Genomic DNA, 17,882 nt, shown 5'->3' with positions numbered 1-17,882 from the left:
CTTGTTCCCTGCCTCCAGCTTCCCCAGCTTCTCTGATCCTGGACCCATAGGGACAGAGCCCCACAGAGAGAGCCAAGAATGGCTCCACTGACCAACCGTTCCCATCGCCCTCTTGGCTGGACCTGTGAGATGGGGAAACACCACCTCCCACATCTCAGCTGCTGGGAGGATAACAAGGGTCACAGGGGCTGGCACCCCGACTGGGGCATCTCCAGGGCAGGGGAAGGAGCCCACTTTGGGCTTTACAGGTGGACAGACCTCACATCATCACCCTGCCATGTGCCAGCCATGCGCCTTTGGGTGTCATTATTTCTTCAAACCATCTCAGTTACAACAGGGGTAAGAGTACCCCCTGTTAGCACATACTCATTTGCACATGCGGAAAACCACATACCTCCCCAACCCCGTTTGTAAAGACATGGATAAGGCATAGATTAAAGTATGGTACGTTCACAAGATGGAACAAACAGCTACTAAAGAAATGAAGAGAACCCTTTACCTTTATGTACTGACTTGGGATAACAGCCAAACTAGATTAAGAGGAAAAAAAAAAAAAAACTCATGGAGCAGAAAGAAGGTAACAAGGGGCTACTGTCTGTGTAAAGGGCAGAAGAAAACATACATGAGCATTTATGTATTTGCTTGGTTATTCACATGGAATAGAAAAGTCACATAAAACTAGTGGCTGAGCCTATCTGCAGCGGGAGAACTGTGGCCGGAGGACAGGAGGGAGGGAGACTTTTTTTTTTTACCACATACCCCTCTGTACCTTTTGAATTGTGAACCATGTGGATGAATACATTCCTCATTCAAAAATAAATAAAATTAAGATTTTTCTTTTACCAACCACACCAGATACCCAACAGTTGTTCAAGAAGACAGTGATGAAAAACTGGTTATCTCGATTTCTGGAGAGGGAGACCCCTATCGTCCTTCAGCCCCACTCCCTCCAGGGCACAGGGCAGCACCTGTGACACCTGTGTCTCTTCCAAGGTCCAGGAGAAGGGCCACCTCTGACCTCTGATGTCCCTAGGCCCCTCCCTTCTGCAGCTGGGAACATCTTTTACTTAAAAATACCTTTTATTTTAAACCCACCAATTCTCTCTCTCACACATACACCCACACTCATCCATAGACGCACACATCCTCTGTCACCAACAGTCTATGTTTTTCCAAAAGATCTGCCTTGTCTCTGACCAGCCAGGGCTGGGGCCGGCTGGACGGGTCCTCACGGCTCTCCAGGGTGGGGTGGAGATGTCCCAGGGGGCCTGCTCTGAGGGTCATGGGCCCAGGTCATTGTCCTCTGGGTCCCTCCACAAAGAAGGGACCCAGGTTTGGCTCCTGGGGTCTTCTTCCCTGTTCACCCAGTGGCTGGCCTCTGGCCTTCTTCTCAGGGTCCTGCTTGGAGCAAATGACACAGGGATCCAGGCTCATCTCCGTGGCACTCGAAGTGGGGTTACCCCCCTCACCTTCAAGCAGCTGCCCCCAAGGTCACGACGGCTTCCCTGTGGGAAGGGAAAAAAGAGGTTCAACTTTTTGAGGGGTTCAACTGTCTCCTTGAACGCTGGAACTAATCTCTGTGCCCAGCAATAGGGGACTTGATAAACACATCAGTCAGCCACACAGTCAAGTTCATGAAGCAGAAGGCAGAAGACACTATATGGACTAACAGGGGACGATGCTGCAATAACATCATTTAAACACAAGACCAAGGACGGAGTGTGTGCTCCTGTGTGCTGAGATGTCCAGAGAGGGCACATGGGAAACTGCTAATGGGTTCATCAGAGAAGAAGAATGTGATAAGGAGGAGACAGGATGGGAGGGAGGCTTTTTAAAAAAACTCTATATACTTTTTTACCTTTTTCATTTCTTTTTTTTTTTACTTTTTTCATTTCTTCCCCATGTAATCTGTTGCTTAAAAAAATCCAATACAGGTCAAGTCATACAATTTTACACTCAAGGGCATAACACATTCACAGTAGTTCTCCTGCTGCCCGGGCTGTGGACTCAGTGGCCTCCTCATCAGCCTCAAAAGTAGATTCTGGAATTCTGGTCTCCCTGCCTTCATTCAAGGTGTTCCCAGGAATATGCACTCTTGTCCTGTCCTGGGAAGATTTCTCTGTTCCTGCAATTGCCTGGCACTCCTTGCCTTTCTGGGGCCAGGATAAAACCCAGAAGGGGAATATGGGATCTCTCTGTTTTCCCATCAGGCTGGGAACTCAGTGGGGTGGCTGGAGAAAATCCTTTACTCTGTAGCCCCAGTTCCAGCCTGGGAACTGGCATGGAGCAGTTACCAACCAATGCTGCTTGGATCAGGGGTGTCCACTGGAAGACGACTTAATGGTGGCAGCCCTGGAGGCCACCTATTTCCCTCATGCGGCAGGGACAGTCTCTCCCCGCTATTCTGAGGTCTGACACCAGGGTTTCAGCCTTACTGTAAGCCAGCAAAGTCACAGACATTAGAGCACCCCCTCTTTTGCATCCTCCAGCATTGCATGAATGGCTCAGAGGCACCCAGCCAGTTGGTAAAAAGGGCTGTGCTAGAAAATCCATGTTGTCCAGTCTGTCTGGTTTCCAGGACATAGTGGGGTCTGAAATCCCACTGTAAACGCTCATTCCTGAGCCTGACTAGGGGATGACGGGACCAGCCTTTTTCTCAGCCATCTAGAGAAATAGCTAGCCATCTGGGAGCTCTGCCCCCTGCCCCCCTCCACTCCTGGGCCCAGGTTGGGGCAGATCCATCCAGATGCAAGCCCAGCCTCCCTTGAGGCTCTCTGGGCCCAGGGACAGCGTGTTCATTCACAGGCAAGGCTATTTTGAGGGCTGAGGCCACAGTCCCAGCAGAGCCTGGGGCTTGGGCTTCTCAGACAAACTCTGGCAGCCGCAGCTGAGAAGGGCGGATGGGGGTGGCGCGGGGTTGGGAGGCGGGGGTCGTGTTGAGGTTGGAGGATAGAAAACCAGCTTCCTACCTTTTCAGGGTCAGGAGAGCCTCCTCTACCCTACGTCTGGCAGTCATCGTGAGACTGGCATTTCCCTGAGAATGCTGAGACTGTTCACCTCCCTGAACCTCAATCTCTTCCATCTATGAAATGGGGACAAAATGATTCTACTCGCCACCACAGAGGTGCAGTCAAACGCAAGTGCAGCTGTGAAAGAGGCTTGTAAACTGCCAAACACATTTAGAAGAGGCCTTGACTAGGCCCCAGATTCTTTGTCCCTTTGCCCCTGAGTGCCAAGGCTCCAAGAAGCACCGTAGTTAGTAGGTGGTTAGAGTAGAGCAGACCTGGGCTTCAACCGCAGCTTTGTCTTGGACTACCTGTCAGACCTCGGGCAAGTGACTTCAGCTCACGGAGCCTCAGTTTCCCCATGTGTAGTTACCATGAGGATTATACACACATTAACACAGGTAAAGCCCCTAGCAGAGTCAGGAACATAGCGAGTGTTCAATGAACATTCACAAGTATTAGCATCAGCATCACCTGATGATGGTTATCTCCTTGCCCCACTGCTCCTGGGCTGGTATCCCAAGTGGGGAAGGCTTTACAAGATGATCTTATGTGACCCCTACTCTCAGGTGACAAAAGGGAAAACAGGGCAAAGACAAGAACCCCCTACCTCCCCTTGCTATTTCTACCACAGAGGGCCACACCTAACACCTCCTTAAACAAGATGCTGCAGGGAGCTATCTCCATGGTGACCCCAACCCCTGACCAGCCAGCTTGGGGCGAGACGGTAGCTCGGAGTGAAGGGATAGAGTCCGGGGCTTTAGAGCTTTCTGGAAGGCTCCCATGGGCTCCCCAAGACAGCCAGTTTTCTTCCAGTTGAGTCCCCAAGTCTTTGAGGAGCCAGAGCTGGCCAGGATCGCCCCTTCTGCCTATTCCCAGAGGAGTCTGTGGACTTGAGAGCATGGCTTCTGCAGCCAAATTTGGCTGGGTTCTAGGTCCTGTAGACAGATCCCAGGGAAGGGGCCAGATCCAGGCGAGGCCCTGAGACCAGCAGAGAAGCCCCCAGGTTACCTGCGATGTGGGTGGGCACATGACAGACACACCCTCTCCCCCAGGCCTACTGTTACCAGGCCTTCCCACACTAACCTTTCCTATTTCCCAATCGAGCAGGCCTGAGTTTGAATCCTGGCTTCTTCATGGGCAGTGTCTCTGAACCAGTAATACCATTTCTAAGCAGGTAGGGATAACTAGAGCACCTTCTTCCCCAGCTATCTTTTTTTTTTTTTTTTCTTTTCTGCACCATGCAACATGTGGGATCTTAGTTCCCTGACCAGGAATGGAACCTGTCCTCCCTGCAGTGGAAACTCAGAATCTTAACCTCTGGACCTCCAGGGAAGTCCCTGCTGGGGGATTTTAATGGTAACACATGGAAGGCGGTTAGCACGAGAGATCAGGGCTCATCAAGACTGCTGACACTGCTGTCACTGGCCTGTCTTCGCTTCCCCTTTGTGCGTTGCCACTTTCAATGTCTTCCCTTCTTTAGGTCATGGTTTCTGATCCCAGCTCTGGCTGTGCCTTGCCCCTAGAACACCCTCCCTTACTCTTCAACTTGCCTGCCTCCATCCTCAAGCATTGTCGGGGACTTAGCCCCTGGGTCAGGGGCTTCCTCTGACCCTGACAGTCCCTTTATGCACCCCCATCAGACCGTAGCATCCCTCTTTTCACCTCCAGACCCTGCCCTGACCCTACACTGGGAGTTCCTGACTGCGGTGCACAGGCACCTACCACCTGCTTCTCTGGGAATGTTCTCAGAGCCAACAAAAAGCAGCTGTCAGGTAGCTGAGGTTTGCTGAACTGAGTGGATGGGTGAAAGGCAGTCAGAGAATATCGCTGAGGGCCCAGTCAGCCCTTCACAGCCTGGGCTGGATTGCTCGCAGGCCCATGCTAGCTTCTCAGTCCAGCCTGGAGCACAGACAAGGGCCCACAGCTGGGAGTAACAGGGACCCTGGAGAGAGTTCAAGTCTGAGCCTACCAAGACTGACTTAGGGAAAGGGAGGCAGCCATCAGGGTGGGAGGCCAGGATGGGAGTCTGATGAGCTGGAAGGGGGTGGTCTGAGGCTAGGACCCAGGGGCTTTCCTCAAACAGAGTGAAGAGGGGAGCTGGGGCAGCTTTGAGAACCAAAGACTGGGGGACCCTCAGAGGCCTGACTCCAATCCCTCATGCTTTAAAAAATTTTTATTTTATATAGAGTTGATTAACAACATTGTGTTAGTTTCAGGTGTAGAGCAAAGTGATTCAGTTATACATACACGTGTATCTATCCTTTTTTTAGGAGAAGGGGACGACAGAGGACGAGATGGTCAGATGGCATCACCAACTCAATGGACATGAACTTGAGCAAACTCTGGGAGCTGGTGAGGGACAGAGAAGCCTGGCGCGCTGCAGTCCATTGGGTGGAAGAGAGTCGGACACAACTGAGTGACTGAACAACAATCATTTTTCAAATTCTTTTCCCATTTAGGTTATTACAGAGTTCTGAGCAGTGTTCCCTGTGCCCTCAATGCCCTGTCACTTTCCAAAAGGCCATGGGCTGGTCAGGGACTCTCTCAGCCTCAGTTTCTGCAGCTGTAAATGGAAGCTGCTGGGATGCAAAGCGGTCACACAGACAAGACTCCTTACGCTAAGAAAAGCCCAGGCCAGAAGGGGAAAGGCTAGGGGTGAAGCAGGCCCTCTGGGGCTGGTGCAAGGGGAGAACCAGCTTTCAGCCACAAGTGCCCCTCAGTGACCTCTGCGGCTGCTCACCCTTCCCCACTCCCTACCAGCCTGGTACCCATCCTTACCTAGGACAGACCACGGGAGCCTACCTCAAGTTCTGCCCCGATGACTCAACAGTGCCTTTCTGGACTCGCCGTCCCTTGAGGGGGTGGGTATCCTCAGGGGACCCCTCATTCATGCTTACTGCTCATGAGCTGGGTGCCTGGGGCTCTTGACTGGGGCTGTGCGTCCCCTTTTCTTCTAACCTCCTGCCCCTTGGTCAGTCTCAGGATGCAGAACAAATCTTTAACAAAAAGGGCAGTTCAGGGCACACACACCCAGCAGACCCGGAGCCTGCATTCTGGCTTCCGAGCTGGGTGATGAGGGCAGCCCTGAGACTCAGATCCTGATAAAACCAGCAAACCTACCTGTCTGATGGGGGTTCCTGCGAAGGTAAAAAGAAAGAAGACCACGAAGGCGCCCCTACATAGGTAGGGCCTCCTGCTGCTGCTGCTGCTGCTAAGTTGCTTCTAGTGTCCAACTCTGTGCGACCCCATAGACGGCAGCCCACTAGGTTCCTCTGTCCCTGGGATTCTCCAGGCAAGAATACTGGAGTGGGTTGCCATTTCCTTCTCCAATGCATGAAAGTGAAAAGTGAATGTGAAGTCGCTCAGTCGCCCGACTCTTAGCGACCCCATGGACTGCAGCCTACCAGGCTCCTCCGCCCATGGGATTTTCCAGGCAAGAGTACTGGAGTGGGTTGCCATTGCCTTTTCCGAGGTACGGCCTGTTACGTTAAAATGCCTTTGTTATGATCTCCCCACGCGCTCTTCCTAGCACACCTCTAGTTGGAGCGAGTGTCCCTGGATGAGCAATCTCCATCCTCTAAATTACGCCTGAGCGTCGGGCTTCCCTGCACCCCGTGTTTGGGGGACACTGTGAGCTGTTGTGCTCCACACCAAACACTGGCCGCACAACCGACGACTCCATGTCGCTTCCCCCCTCTCTTCACTGGGGTCTCTGCCCCTCTCTTGCTACCTAAGGGGCCAGTTCCCTGACCCCACGGGCGCAGTGCTGGACCGCAGCGCGCACTCACCCCCTTGCGCTGGTTGCTGAGGCAGAAGGTGCAGATGGAGCGTGGCTGGCGGCCGCCGTCGGGGGCGGCGGAGACCGCGCTCTTGGCACTGCCGGCAGCTCGGAAGCACGGCTGCCCGTCGTCGGCCGCGTCGCCCAGCAGCAGCACGTTGGCCAGATGTGCGATGTAGCTGGACGCCAGGCGCAGCGTCTCGATCTTGGACAGCTTGCGGTCCACCGGCTCGGTGGGGATGAGCGTGCGCAGCGCCGTGAAGGCCGTGTTCACGCTCTGCGTGCGGTCCCGCTCCCGCGCGTTGGCCGCCTGCCGCTGTCGCACCACCACCACCGGGCCCGCGCTGCCCGCCGCCCGCCGCCCGCCCCCGGGGCCCGGGCCGCGCCGTGCCGCCTCCAGGCCCTCGCAGCAGCCGAACGACTGATCGGAGGCGTCGCTTTCGCTCCGGTTCTCCTCGTCCTCGCTCAACAGCCGCACGTCCGGGTACAGCACGTGCGCGCCGACGGGGCGCAGCAGTGCGAACGCCATGGGCACCCGGCCTAGTCCCTGGATGAGCAGCGTCCCGGCGCTGGCCGCGCCCCGCCGTGCGCTCCCGCGCGCTCCCACGGCCCCTCGGGCCGCAGCCTTATAGCCGAGGGAGGGGCCAGTCCGGAGGCCGCCCCAGCCGGGGCGGGGGGGCTCCGCCCCGGCCAATGGGGAGGCTCCCGCCGCCTCCCGGCCAATGGCTAGGCGCCCACCGCCCCCGTCCCCCAGGTTGAAAGCGGCCCGCGAGCTGGTGGCCCGCCCTGAAGGCTCCAGGTCCCCGCTGGCGATCTGGGTAAACGTGGGGGTCGGCGAGGGTGGGATGGGCTGTACTCAGATCCAGACTCATCTTCAGCCTAGACCGCCGGGAGACTGCGGGCAGATCCCTTCTCTCTTGGCTTCAATTTCCTTGTTTGGAAAGAGGGTTACAGAGAAACCAACTCGGGTTTTTCTGCCCTCAAATTCTGCTGTTGTGATGCTGCAACTCACGTGTTGTCAAATAAGGGAAGGCGGGGGGGGAGCTTTTAACTTGATAAATTCCCAGATTCCTCCCAATCTGATTCAGCAGACCCAGGAATCTGCATTCTCTACAGGATGGTGGTGTCCACGGAGAACAATCAGAGAAACACTAATAATCTTTCCAAATAAGGACTCAGTGTTGTCACGTCCCTGACAACAAACTTAGAAGGGAGAGGAGGAGAGAGAGAGAAAATGAAAACGAAACACACAAACGCCAGTAGCTCTATTCATTCATTTATTCATTCAACAAATACTTACTGGGTCCTGGCTATGCCAGGCATGGTTTTAGGTGAGAAGAGAAATGTGAACAAAACGAATTCTTGGCTTTCACGGAGTTGGCATTTTGGTTGAGGTTCTACCACCAAAATGGTTGTGCCAGACACAAGGCTGCGTGATTTACTGATGGTGGCTGTTCTCTGCTGAGTTGTGGGGAGGGGCCCCTGACTGACAGAGGAGAGCTCCGTTCTCCAAGGTGAGTGAGAGCACTGGCCCTAGCCTGCGTGTCTTCATGATCACCCCTGTTCTGTCTCCACCCCCGATACAAGGAGAGCTTCTCTCCCTTGCTCCCCACAGTCCCATCCTGTGTGGCTGCTGCTGCAGCCGTCCTGGCTCCCAATCCACACCCTCCCCTTTCCTTCTGCTTGAAGTGCCAACACCACCCCCTCAAAACACAGGCGCTTACAGACAGAGGGGGTGGGAGGAACTATCTTCCCTTGTTGCCTCCCTTCCTTCTGGAAACCTTAGATTGTTCAGCCAGATTTCTGATACGTCCTCTTCCTCAGAGGCTCTGGGAAGAATTACTGAGATGATGATGGTTGCTGGGATCCCCAGGTTGCTCATGTCCCTTTCCCAGCTCCCTTCTGTGGGGCTGGCCTAACCTGGATTCACTTGACCTTGACAATAACTTTCTCTTTGGCCCACATTGGCAGCCCGTGAAGCAGAGAGAGCCCAGGGAGTGAAGTTGGAGGAGCTCTAGGTGCTTTAGGCTCCATCTTTCTTCTGGGCATCAGTTCTCTGGACTGATGCCTCCCAGCTCTGCCATGCTGTGCTTTCCTGGCTCTCCGGATGCAGGCCAGAACTGGGGAGAGACAGGGAGCTGGAGGGTTTCCCTTGGCCTCTGGGAGAGCAGTCCCTGAAGTCTTCAGGCCTAGGGCCTTCAGGAAGGTCTGTTCCCACACCTGGCTCTCCCCCCACCTCATTTGACCATGACCCCAGCCAGGCTGGGCTTTGGAGAGCAGGAGAAGGAGTCTGCTCGGCCCTCTCCCTGCAGGGCCAGCCCCACACACAGCCCCAGGCCAGGCTGCTGCTTCCTGAGCCGATGAATTATTACCGGGAGATTTCCTTCCCTGTCTGCGCCTCCTCACAGGGGCTCCCCGCTCCCTTCACTTTCGCTTCCCCCCCTACCTTCTCCCCCTCTCTTCTGCTGGACCCTCAGGCAGCTTGAGATTCCTCTGTCCAGCCCCCTCCCCTTCCAGCACAACCCGGAGGAGCCAAATAGGGCGTGAACTGGGCCCGGAAGGCGGGGAGGGGGGCTTCCTTGGAAGGCGCATTCATTCATTCGCTCCTCAGGCAGGTTTTGACACAGGGGACCCTGGGAGTAAAATAAAACCATGAATGAGACTCAAGGCCTTCTGCCGTCCAGAGGGGAAGGCAAGCTGTAAACAAAGAATTCCAGGACAATGTGGACAGTGCAAGCCAGGGCCTGGCATCAGAGAGACCCAGTTCCGGCCCAAGGTTAGCTGCCTCTTGCAGTCTCAGCTTCCTGCTCTGAAAACAGAGGAGTAATAATAGTACTTATTCCTAGGGCTTCCCTGATGGCTTAGTCGGTAAAGAATCCGCATGCACTGCAGAAGATCTGGGTTCGATCCCTGGGTCAGGAAGATCCCCTGGAGAAGGAAATGGCTACCCACTTCAGTATTCTCACCTGGAGGATTCCATGGACAGAGGAGTCTGGCATGCTACATCCATGGGGTCGCAAGAGTTGGACAGGATTGAGCGACTAAACCACCACTTCCACATTCCTAGAGCTTTTGGTGGTTGTTCCCTGAGTTGATGCCAATAAAGCTGGGGCGCACACGGAATGCACAACAGTGGTTGGTGCTAGCCGTTAGCCGTGTCAGGGGCTGGACCCTGCCGAGGAGCACTCTGCCTGGGAAGGCACTGAGCAGCTTGGACTCTTTGGGGCCTTTTCCCTGGGAGGGGGAGGGGGCTCCTGCCACATTCTCAGCCCACCCACACTAGGCTTTCAACCCCTCCCCTCTTCTGTTCCTCAACCAGCTCCAGCAACAAGGGGCTTCTTGCTATCCCTGGAGCACACTTCTGCCAGGCGCCAACTGTCCCCAAATATTCCCAATGCTAGTTCCCTTCCTTCCTCCCCATCTTCCCTCAAATCTCATCTCCTCAGATAGGCCTTCCCTACCTGCCAGCACCTCTATGGCTATCCCTCTCCCCTTCCCCTGTTTTATTTTTTTCCAGAGTATTTATCATTTCTTTCACTCATTCATTTATTCATTCATCCACGAACATTAATTGAGTACCTACTCTGTGTCAGGCGTGGTTCTGGGTACTGGGAATACAGCGGCGAACAGACCACATATTTACCTGTCTGCCAGCTGTCTATCTTCATCAGGAAGATAAGTCCCCTGCATATGAATAAGCTCCAGCCCGAGAGGGTGTTCAAAAGTCCAATTTGTTCATAAGTCCAACAAAGTTAGCTGAGGTACTCGACTAACATAATCGGCTATATAGTACTGTACTTTAATAGACTTATAATACTTTTCATACAAATAATACTTAAAAAAATAAAATATTTTTAATCTTACAAGACAGTACCTTGAAAAGTACAGTAGTACGGTACAACAGCTGGCATACAGAGGCTGGTGCTGGGTGAATGTCAAGAAGTTACTGGGGAGCGAGAGGAGATGGGAGATGGAAGAGCTGAAGCACTGTCAACAGTAGGAGGCGGAGGACAAGCTGCAGTTTCACTCAAGCCTGATGATGGAATGCACGTTTGCATCTTTGGAAGTTTGCAGCTTGAAGGTTTGTATGTAGGGGACTTAATGAAAGCTTCTTACGGCAGGGACTTTATATTTTGTACTTTGCCCATCACAACCTTCTGAGGTAGGTATTGTTATTCCTACGTTAACAAATGAAGAAACTGAAGTTCCAAGAGGGAAAACAGGACTTGCCAAGGTGGCATAGTGATTAAGAATCCTCCTGCCGAGCGGGAGATGCGGGTTTGATCCCTGGGTTGAGAAGATTGTCTAGAGAAGGAAGTGGTAATCCACTCCAGTGTTCCTGCCTGAAAAATCCCCTGGACAGAGGAGCCTGGCAGGTAGAGTCCATAGAGTCACAAAGAGCAGGACACAACTGAGCGACTAAACAACAATGAGAAGGTCACACAGGGGCCGGCAGAGGAACTCGGCTCGGTCTTCCTCAGCCACACAGCCTCTCTCAGACAGCCCAGAGGCATGCGAGGGCTGAGGTCTGCCAGGTTAGAGGAGGAGGGTCTTTCAGGCTGAGAGGACCACGGATGGCCCCTGCCTTCCGGACCAGGGCACCCTGGCTTCAGTCATCTGAAACACTTGCGGTTCTTCTGCAGCCCCAGCTTTGCCCGTCTGACCACCTCTTCTGGAGTGCCCACCCCTTTGGGTCTGACCAGGCAGCTCTACTGCTCGATCAAAGTTCAGCAGAGCTTCTCAGTGGAGCCCGCTTTGTGCTTCCTCCTCCACCTTGGTGCACAGCCCTGTTATTCATACACCATGTTTTAACTTCTCTCCCTGATTCCCTGCTCCCTTTTCCCTCTCCCTATGGGGCTCAGTTGTGTCCGACTCTTTGCGATCCCCTGGACTATACAATCCATGGAATTCCCCAGCCCAGAATACTGGAGTGGGTAGCTATTCCTTTCTCCAGGGGATCTTCCCAACCCAGGGATTGAACCCAGGTCTCCCGCCTTGCAGACGGATTCTTTACCAGCTGAACCACAAGGGAAGCCCAAGAATACTAGAGTGGGTAGCCTATCCCTTCTCCAGCGGATCTTCCCAACCCAGGAATCAAACCGGGGTCTCCTGCATTTCAGGAAGATTCTTTACCAACTGAGCTATCAGGGAGTCCCCCTACATGGCAACCACCCTATTTTAAAATTTTTTTCTTTTAATACATCTATTTATTTGTGGCTGCACTGGGTCTTCATTGCTGCTCGCAGGCTTTCTCCAATGGTGGTGAGCTGGGACTTCTCTTGTTGCAGCGCACAGGCTCTAGGATGTGTGGGCTTCAGTAGTTGTGGTGCACCGGCTTAGTTGCTCCACGACATGTGGAATCTTCTGGACTGGGGATTGAGCCCGTGTCTCCTGCATTGATAGGCAGATTCTTAACAACTGGACCAGACAGTAAAGAAGCTGCCTGCAATGCAGGAGACCCAGGTTCGATCCCTGGAGAAGCAAATGGCTAACCCACTCCAATATTCTTGCCTAGAGAATCCCATGAATAGAGGAGCCTGGCGGCTACAAAAGGAGCCTGGGTCTCAAAGAGTTGGACACAACTGAATGACTAAGCACCCACACACCAGAAAAGTCCCCACTCTATATTTTTATTTATTTATTTTTATTTTTTTTCCCACTCTATATTTTTAAAGACAATTTTTTAAAGGCAATTTTATGTTTAAACAAACTTGAGAAATTCAGAGATTTCCCATAGACTCCTTGTCCCCACAAATGAATAGCCTCCCTGTCATCAGCACTTCCCAGAAGAATGGTACATCTGTTACAGTTGTTGAACCTCCATTGACATATTATGGTCACCCAGAGTCCATAGTTTACCTTAGTTTCTCTCTTGGTGTTGTACATTCTATGACTTTGGATAAACATGTGCTGACCTATATCCATGATTTTAGTAGCATACAGAGTATTTTTACTACCCTAACATTCCTCCATGTTCTGCTTGCTCATCTACCCACAATTTCTGCAACCACTGATCTTTTTATTGTCTCCATAGTTTTTGCCGTTGCCAGAATATCATGTAGTTGGAATCAGATAGTATGTAGCCTTTTCAGATCTACTTCTTTCACTTAGCAGAATGTATTTAATGTCCCTCCATATATTTTCATGGCTTGATAGCTCATTATTTGAAGCATTGAATAGTATTTCATTGTCTAGATGTACCATAATTTATTTATCCAGTTACCTACTGAAGGAGATCTTGTTTGCTGCCAGGTTTTTACAATTAACAATCAGGTTGCTATAAACATCTGTGTGCAGGTTTTGGGTGGATATAAATGTTCAGTTCCTTTGGGTAAATACCAAGGAGAACAACTGCTGGATCATATGATAAGAATATGTTTAATTTTATGAGAAACTGCCAAACTGTCTTCCAAAGTGGTTGTAGTATTTTGCATTCCCACCAGAAATAGATGAGAGTTCCTATTGTTCCATATTCTCATCAGCATTTGGTGTAGTCAGTGTTCCAGGTTTTAGCCATTCTCATAGGTGTGTAGTGATATGTCATTTTAATTTGCATTCCCTTTTGATGTATGATGGAGAGCATCTTTTCGTATGCTTATTTGCCATCTGTACACCTTCTTTAGTGAGGTGTCTGCTAAGGTCTTTGGCTCATTTTTAAATAGGGTTGCTTTCTCATTGTTGTATTTTGATTTCTTCGTATTATTTTGGGTAACAGTCCTTTATCAGATGTGTCTTTTGCAAAATATTTTCTCCCAGTCTGTCATTTGTTTTATTCTCATGGCATTGTCTTTTGCATAGCAGAAGTTTATAATCTTAGTGACAACTAGCTTCTCAATTATTTCTTTCATGGATTGTGTCATATCTAAAAAGTCATTACCATACCTGATGTCATCTAGGTTTTCTCCTCTTTTATATTCCAGGAGTTTTATAGTTTTGTGTTTTACATTTTGGCCTAGGGTCTATTCTGAGTTAATTTTTGTGAGGGGTGAAAGGTCTGTGTCTAGATTCATCTTCCTGCATGTTGATGTCTATTGTTCCAACAACATTGGTTGACAAGAATATCTGTGCTCCACTCTGTCTTGATTACTGTAACTTTATTGTAAGTCTCCAAGTCATGTGGTGTCGGTCCTCCAACATCCTTCTCTAATATTGTGTTGGATATTCTGTGTTTACTCTAATGTTTTTGATGCATGTCTTTGAATATGTGGGTGTCCTTATACAAATATATGGTTCTGATTTGTGTGAGTGGGTTATTGCGTGTGTGCTAAGTGCTTCAGTCTTGTCCCACTCTTTGTGACCCTATGGACTGTAGCCCACCAGGCTCTTCTGACCATGGGTTTCTCCAGGCAAGAATCCTGGAGCGGGTTGCCATGCCCTCCTGTTATTCAACTCACACAGATGTGAAGTTTTCATAGGTCTGTTTCTAGGTTGTTTTGTTTACTTGACCCCAAGCTCCATGTGAAGTCTAACTGGAGTCCATTGCTTCTTCCTACTGCTTAGTATTTGTGGCGTGCATGTGTCCACCATGCCTCCTTTCTTCACTCTCTGACTAATGGGCACTGTGGCTAACTCCACTTCCCACCTCCCCAAACAAAGCCATGACAAACTTTTCTGCATGGCTCTCCTGGACTCCTGTGCGTGTTTCTCTGGCCTGTACACCCAGGGGGAGGATTCTGGAAGTGGAGAGATTACACATAGCCTAAGTGCTGTCTGACTGCGGTCTAGGATGGCTGCTGTCCAACAGGGCGCAGGGGACTACTTTCCCCTATGTCATCCCTGGCACTTGGAATCATCCTACTTGCTGTCTTAATCTGAATTTCTCTGATGACAGAGAAGTGGGTTGTTTTCTGTCTCACTGTGCTTGCCTCTCCCACTAGACTATGAGTTCTCCAGGTAGGGATATTACCCCAGAATCTTAGGCCAGAACCCAGACATTGTGGGTAATAGTGAATGCTTATTGTATGAATGAATGAATGCATTAGTTAAAGGGCTAATACACAGCCTCCTAAACCTGCTGCTGCTGCTAAGTCACTTCAGTCATGTCCGACTCTGTGCGACCCCATAGATAGCAGCCCACCAGGCTCCCCCATCCCTGGGATTCTCCAGGCAAGAATACTGGAGTGGGTTGCTATTTCCTTCTCCAATGCATGTAGGTGAAACATGAAAGTGAAGTCGCTCAGTCGTATCCGACTCTTAGCGACCCCGTGGACTGCAGCCTACCAGGCTCCTCCGTCCATGGGATTTTCCAGGCAAGAGTACTGGAGTGGGGTGCCATTGCCTTCTCCTAAACCTACTTTGTACCAAACCTTGACCTTGATGGTGGTGGTACAAGTGTTTGTGTGCAAACAAGGGGACACACAAACAAGGGCAAAGTTCCTACAACTCAATCTACCTGGAAAAAAGATTAATGGTAGTTAGCATTTAACGAGAGCCTGAAAATTGAAAGTGAAACTGTTAGTTGCTCAGTCGTGTCCAACTTTTTGTGACTGCATGGACTGTAGCTCACCAGCCTCCTCAGTCCATGGAATTCTCCAGGGAAGAATATTGGAGTGGGTAGCCATTCCCTTCTCCAGGGGATCTTCCCAACCCAGGGATCGAACCCAGGTCTCCTGCATTGCAGGCGAATTCTTTACCATCTGCGCCTCCAGGGAAGCCCAATGAGGACCTACTTTGTGCCAAGAACTCATAGATATATTAATCACAATCTTAATTTCAGTTAGGCAAAATAGAAGTGTATTTCTCTTTCACATTCAAGGTGTTTGCAGGTAGGGCTGGCCTGACATTCTGTACTATATATAGCTTCCAATGATCCTTGCTCCCTGTCACCCCCTTGTGTAGACACCTCCCCCCATTGAATCAGAGCTGACTTTTATGGCAGAAATGACAGCAAGTTGTCTCTGAATAGAGGTGATAAAGATATAGGCAGACCTGGAGATATGCGGATTCCATTCCAGGCCACATCAACAAAATGAGTATTGCAAAAAAAGGTGAATCACACAAATTTTTTGATTTCCCAGTGCAGATAAAAGTCATGTTTATGCTATATTGTAGTCTATTAAGTGTGCATTAGCAGTATGTCTAGGACATACCTTAGTTTAGAAATAAGGCTTTAAGGAAAATGGCTCCAATAGACTTGCTTGAGGAAGGGTTGCCATAAACCTTCAATCCGTGAAAAATATGTTATCTATGAAGTGCAATAAAATCAGGTGCAATAAAGCAAGGTCTGCCTATACTTAGTTTCGGCCTTGTTCTCTTGAATCACTAACTGTGGGGATGGCAACCACCGTGTCATGAGATATTCAAGTTGTCCTGTGGAGAGACATAGAGAGAGGAAGTGAGGCCCCCAGCCTATAGCCAGCACCAACTTGGAGCCATGTGACTGAACCTTCCTTGATGTGGATCCTGGATTCCCAACATGCAAGAACTGTGAAAAATAACAAACAAAGAAATATAAAGATAATAAATAATCATTGGTGTCATAAGCCCTTAAGTTTAGGGTATTTTGTTATGTAACATTAACTCACTAAAGCAGATGGTATCAAGGACCCAGGCTCTGCCCATCTTTTTGCTCCACCATCTGTGACTTCCACTCCCTAGGTCATCTCATGGACCAATATGGCTGCTGGAGCCGTTCTGTCTGCGTTCCAACTGGCAAAAGGAGAATGAATCAGAAGAAGGAAGGGAACACTTCATCTGTTGAGGACACTTGTCTGGGAGTTACATCTTCACTTCTGCTCACATCCCATTGGCCAGACCTTGCCCTTTGAAGGTACTTTACTGAAAAGGAGACTAAGGAGTATAATTTTCATTGCTGGGTTTCTTTTCCTATAGAATAAAGGAAGAGTAGATACTGGAACTCTCTAGTGATGCCTGCCATAGAGGTTACCTCTGGAGATGATGCAGTGTTACATGGTTAAATTTGAGATTTGGGAGCCTGCCTGTATTCAGCTCTGCCACTTACCATCCCTGTGATCTTGAAAAATTTACCAAATTTCTCTGTGCCTCAGTTTCCTTGTCTGTAAATCATGGGCTCTAAGAGAGCCTGTCTGTAGAGGGTTATCGTAAGGATTAAATGACTCAAAATACATAGCGTTTGTAACAGTACTGGCACTTGGCATAAGTGTTAGCTGTTATCATCATTTAATCCTTTAAAGAGGTTTCCTCAAGGTCACACAACCAGTAAGTTGTGGAAGCAGAATTTGGCCTGATAGCAATTTTTCCTACTTGCATCATCCCATTGAAATTCTTAGAGAGCAAGATCAGGACCTAGGGCAGTACCCTGCACATAATATGTATCCAGAAATATCTGTCAAATAAACATTTAAATTGTCCTTCCATAGAGAGGCCAGGTTTTGTTTTGTTTTGTTGCTCTGTTCAATAAGAAAGCACCATTGACCCCATGTGGTTCCTCCGGTGAGGAGCCGGAATGTTTGATTCCATCACAAGAGCTCAGTTCCTCTGAGGTCCCTCCAGGCCATTATTTTTAAGAGTGAATTCCTGGGAACTCTTGTTCTGGAAGATGCCCAGAGTTTCATGATAAGAAAAAGTCTGGGAAGCTGCATTTTGCCTCTTCCTTCTAGAGAGTTGCAGATATTAGCCTATTAAAATCCCTGAGAAATCCTGCACAAATAACGTCCGTATGCTTCTTTGCAGTCTTCATTTTCTAGGCTTATCTGAACACAGACTCTCCCCCCACAGCCCCCCACCCCCACCCCACCCCACACAGACACTCAGTAAAGACTGCAGAGGACGTTTCTCCAGCTGTTGTCATTGACAGTTATCTTGGTATGAGTGGATATCCCATTCTTTCTTGAGAGTACATTAGATAAGGGTGAGGGGAAGTGAGCAGCTGACTGCTGGTTACCAGGCTGAGTTGGGTTAAGAAAGGGATTCTGGGCATTTTCCCAGAGCCCCACTCTCTACAGGACACCAAAACATCATTAGAGGTATAGAATATTGGGGGAAAAATGTGTTTCCTGGCACTTTCATTGGGGAAAGAGACATGAAAATAGGAAGAATACTATTAATGAGGGATTACTATATGCCAGGCACTCATAAACATTTGTAAGCATCTTCTCAATTAATCTTCAGAACAG

The 17,882-nt window shown here is 50.1% G+C and overlaps 1 protein-coding gene across 1 annotated transcript; it reads right to left on the bottom strand.

The window, feature by feature from the left end:
* Positions 1-482: 482 nt before the first annotated feature.
* Positions 483-7,697, bottom strand: TCF15 (transcription factor 15). The gene is made up of 2 exons (XM_020900850.2): positions 6,797-7,697; positions 483-1,505 (listed from the first exon to the last, which is right to left on the bottom strand). Exons 1-2 carry the CDS (start codon positions 7,313-7,315, stop codon positions 1,431-1,433), a joined length of 594 nt encoding a protein of 197 aa, XP_020756509.1. The 5' UTR covers positions 7,316-7,697; the 3' UTR covers positions 483-1,430.
* Positions 7,698-17,882: the final 10,185 nt, after the last annotated feature.

The sequence above is a fragment of the Odocoileus virginianus genome, chromosome 9 (genome assembly GCF_023699985.2).
Source record: "Odocoileus virginianus isolate 20LAN1187 ecotype Illinois chromosome 9, Ovbor_1.2, whole genome shotgun sequence".
Taxonomy (NCBI): Eukaryota; Metazoa; Chordata; class Mammalia; order Artiodactyla; family Cervidae; genus Odocoileus; species Odocoileus virginianus.
The sequence above is the reverse complement of the archived record's forward strand: the minus strand, read 5'-3'. Positions and strand labels throughout refer to the sequence as shown.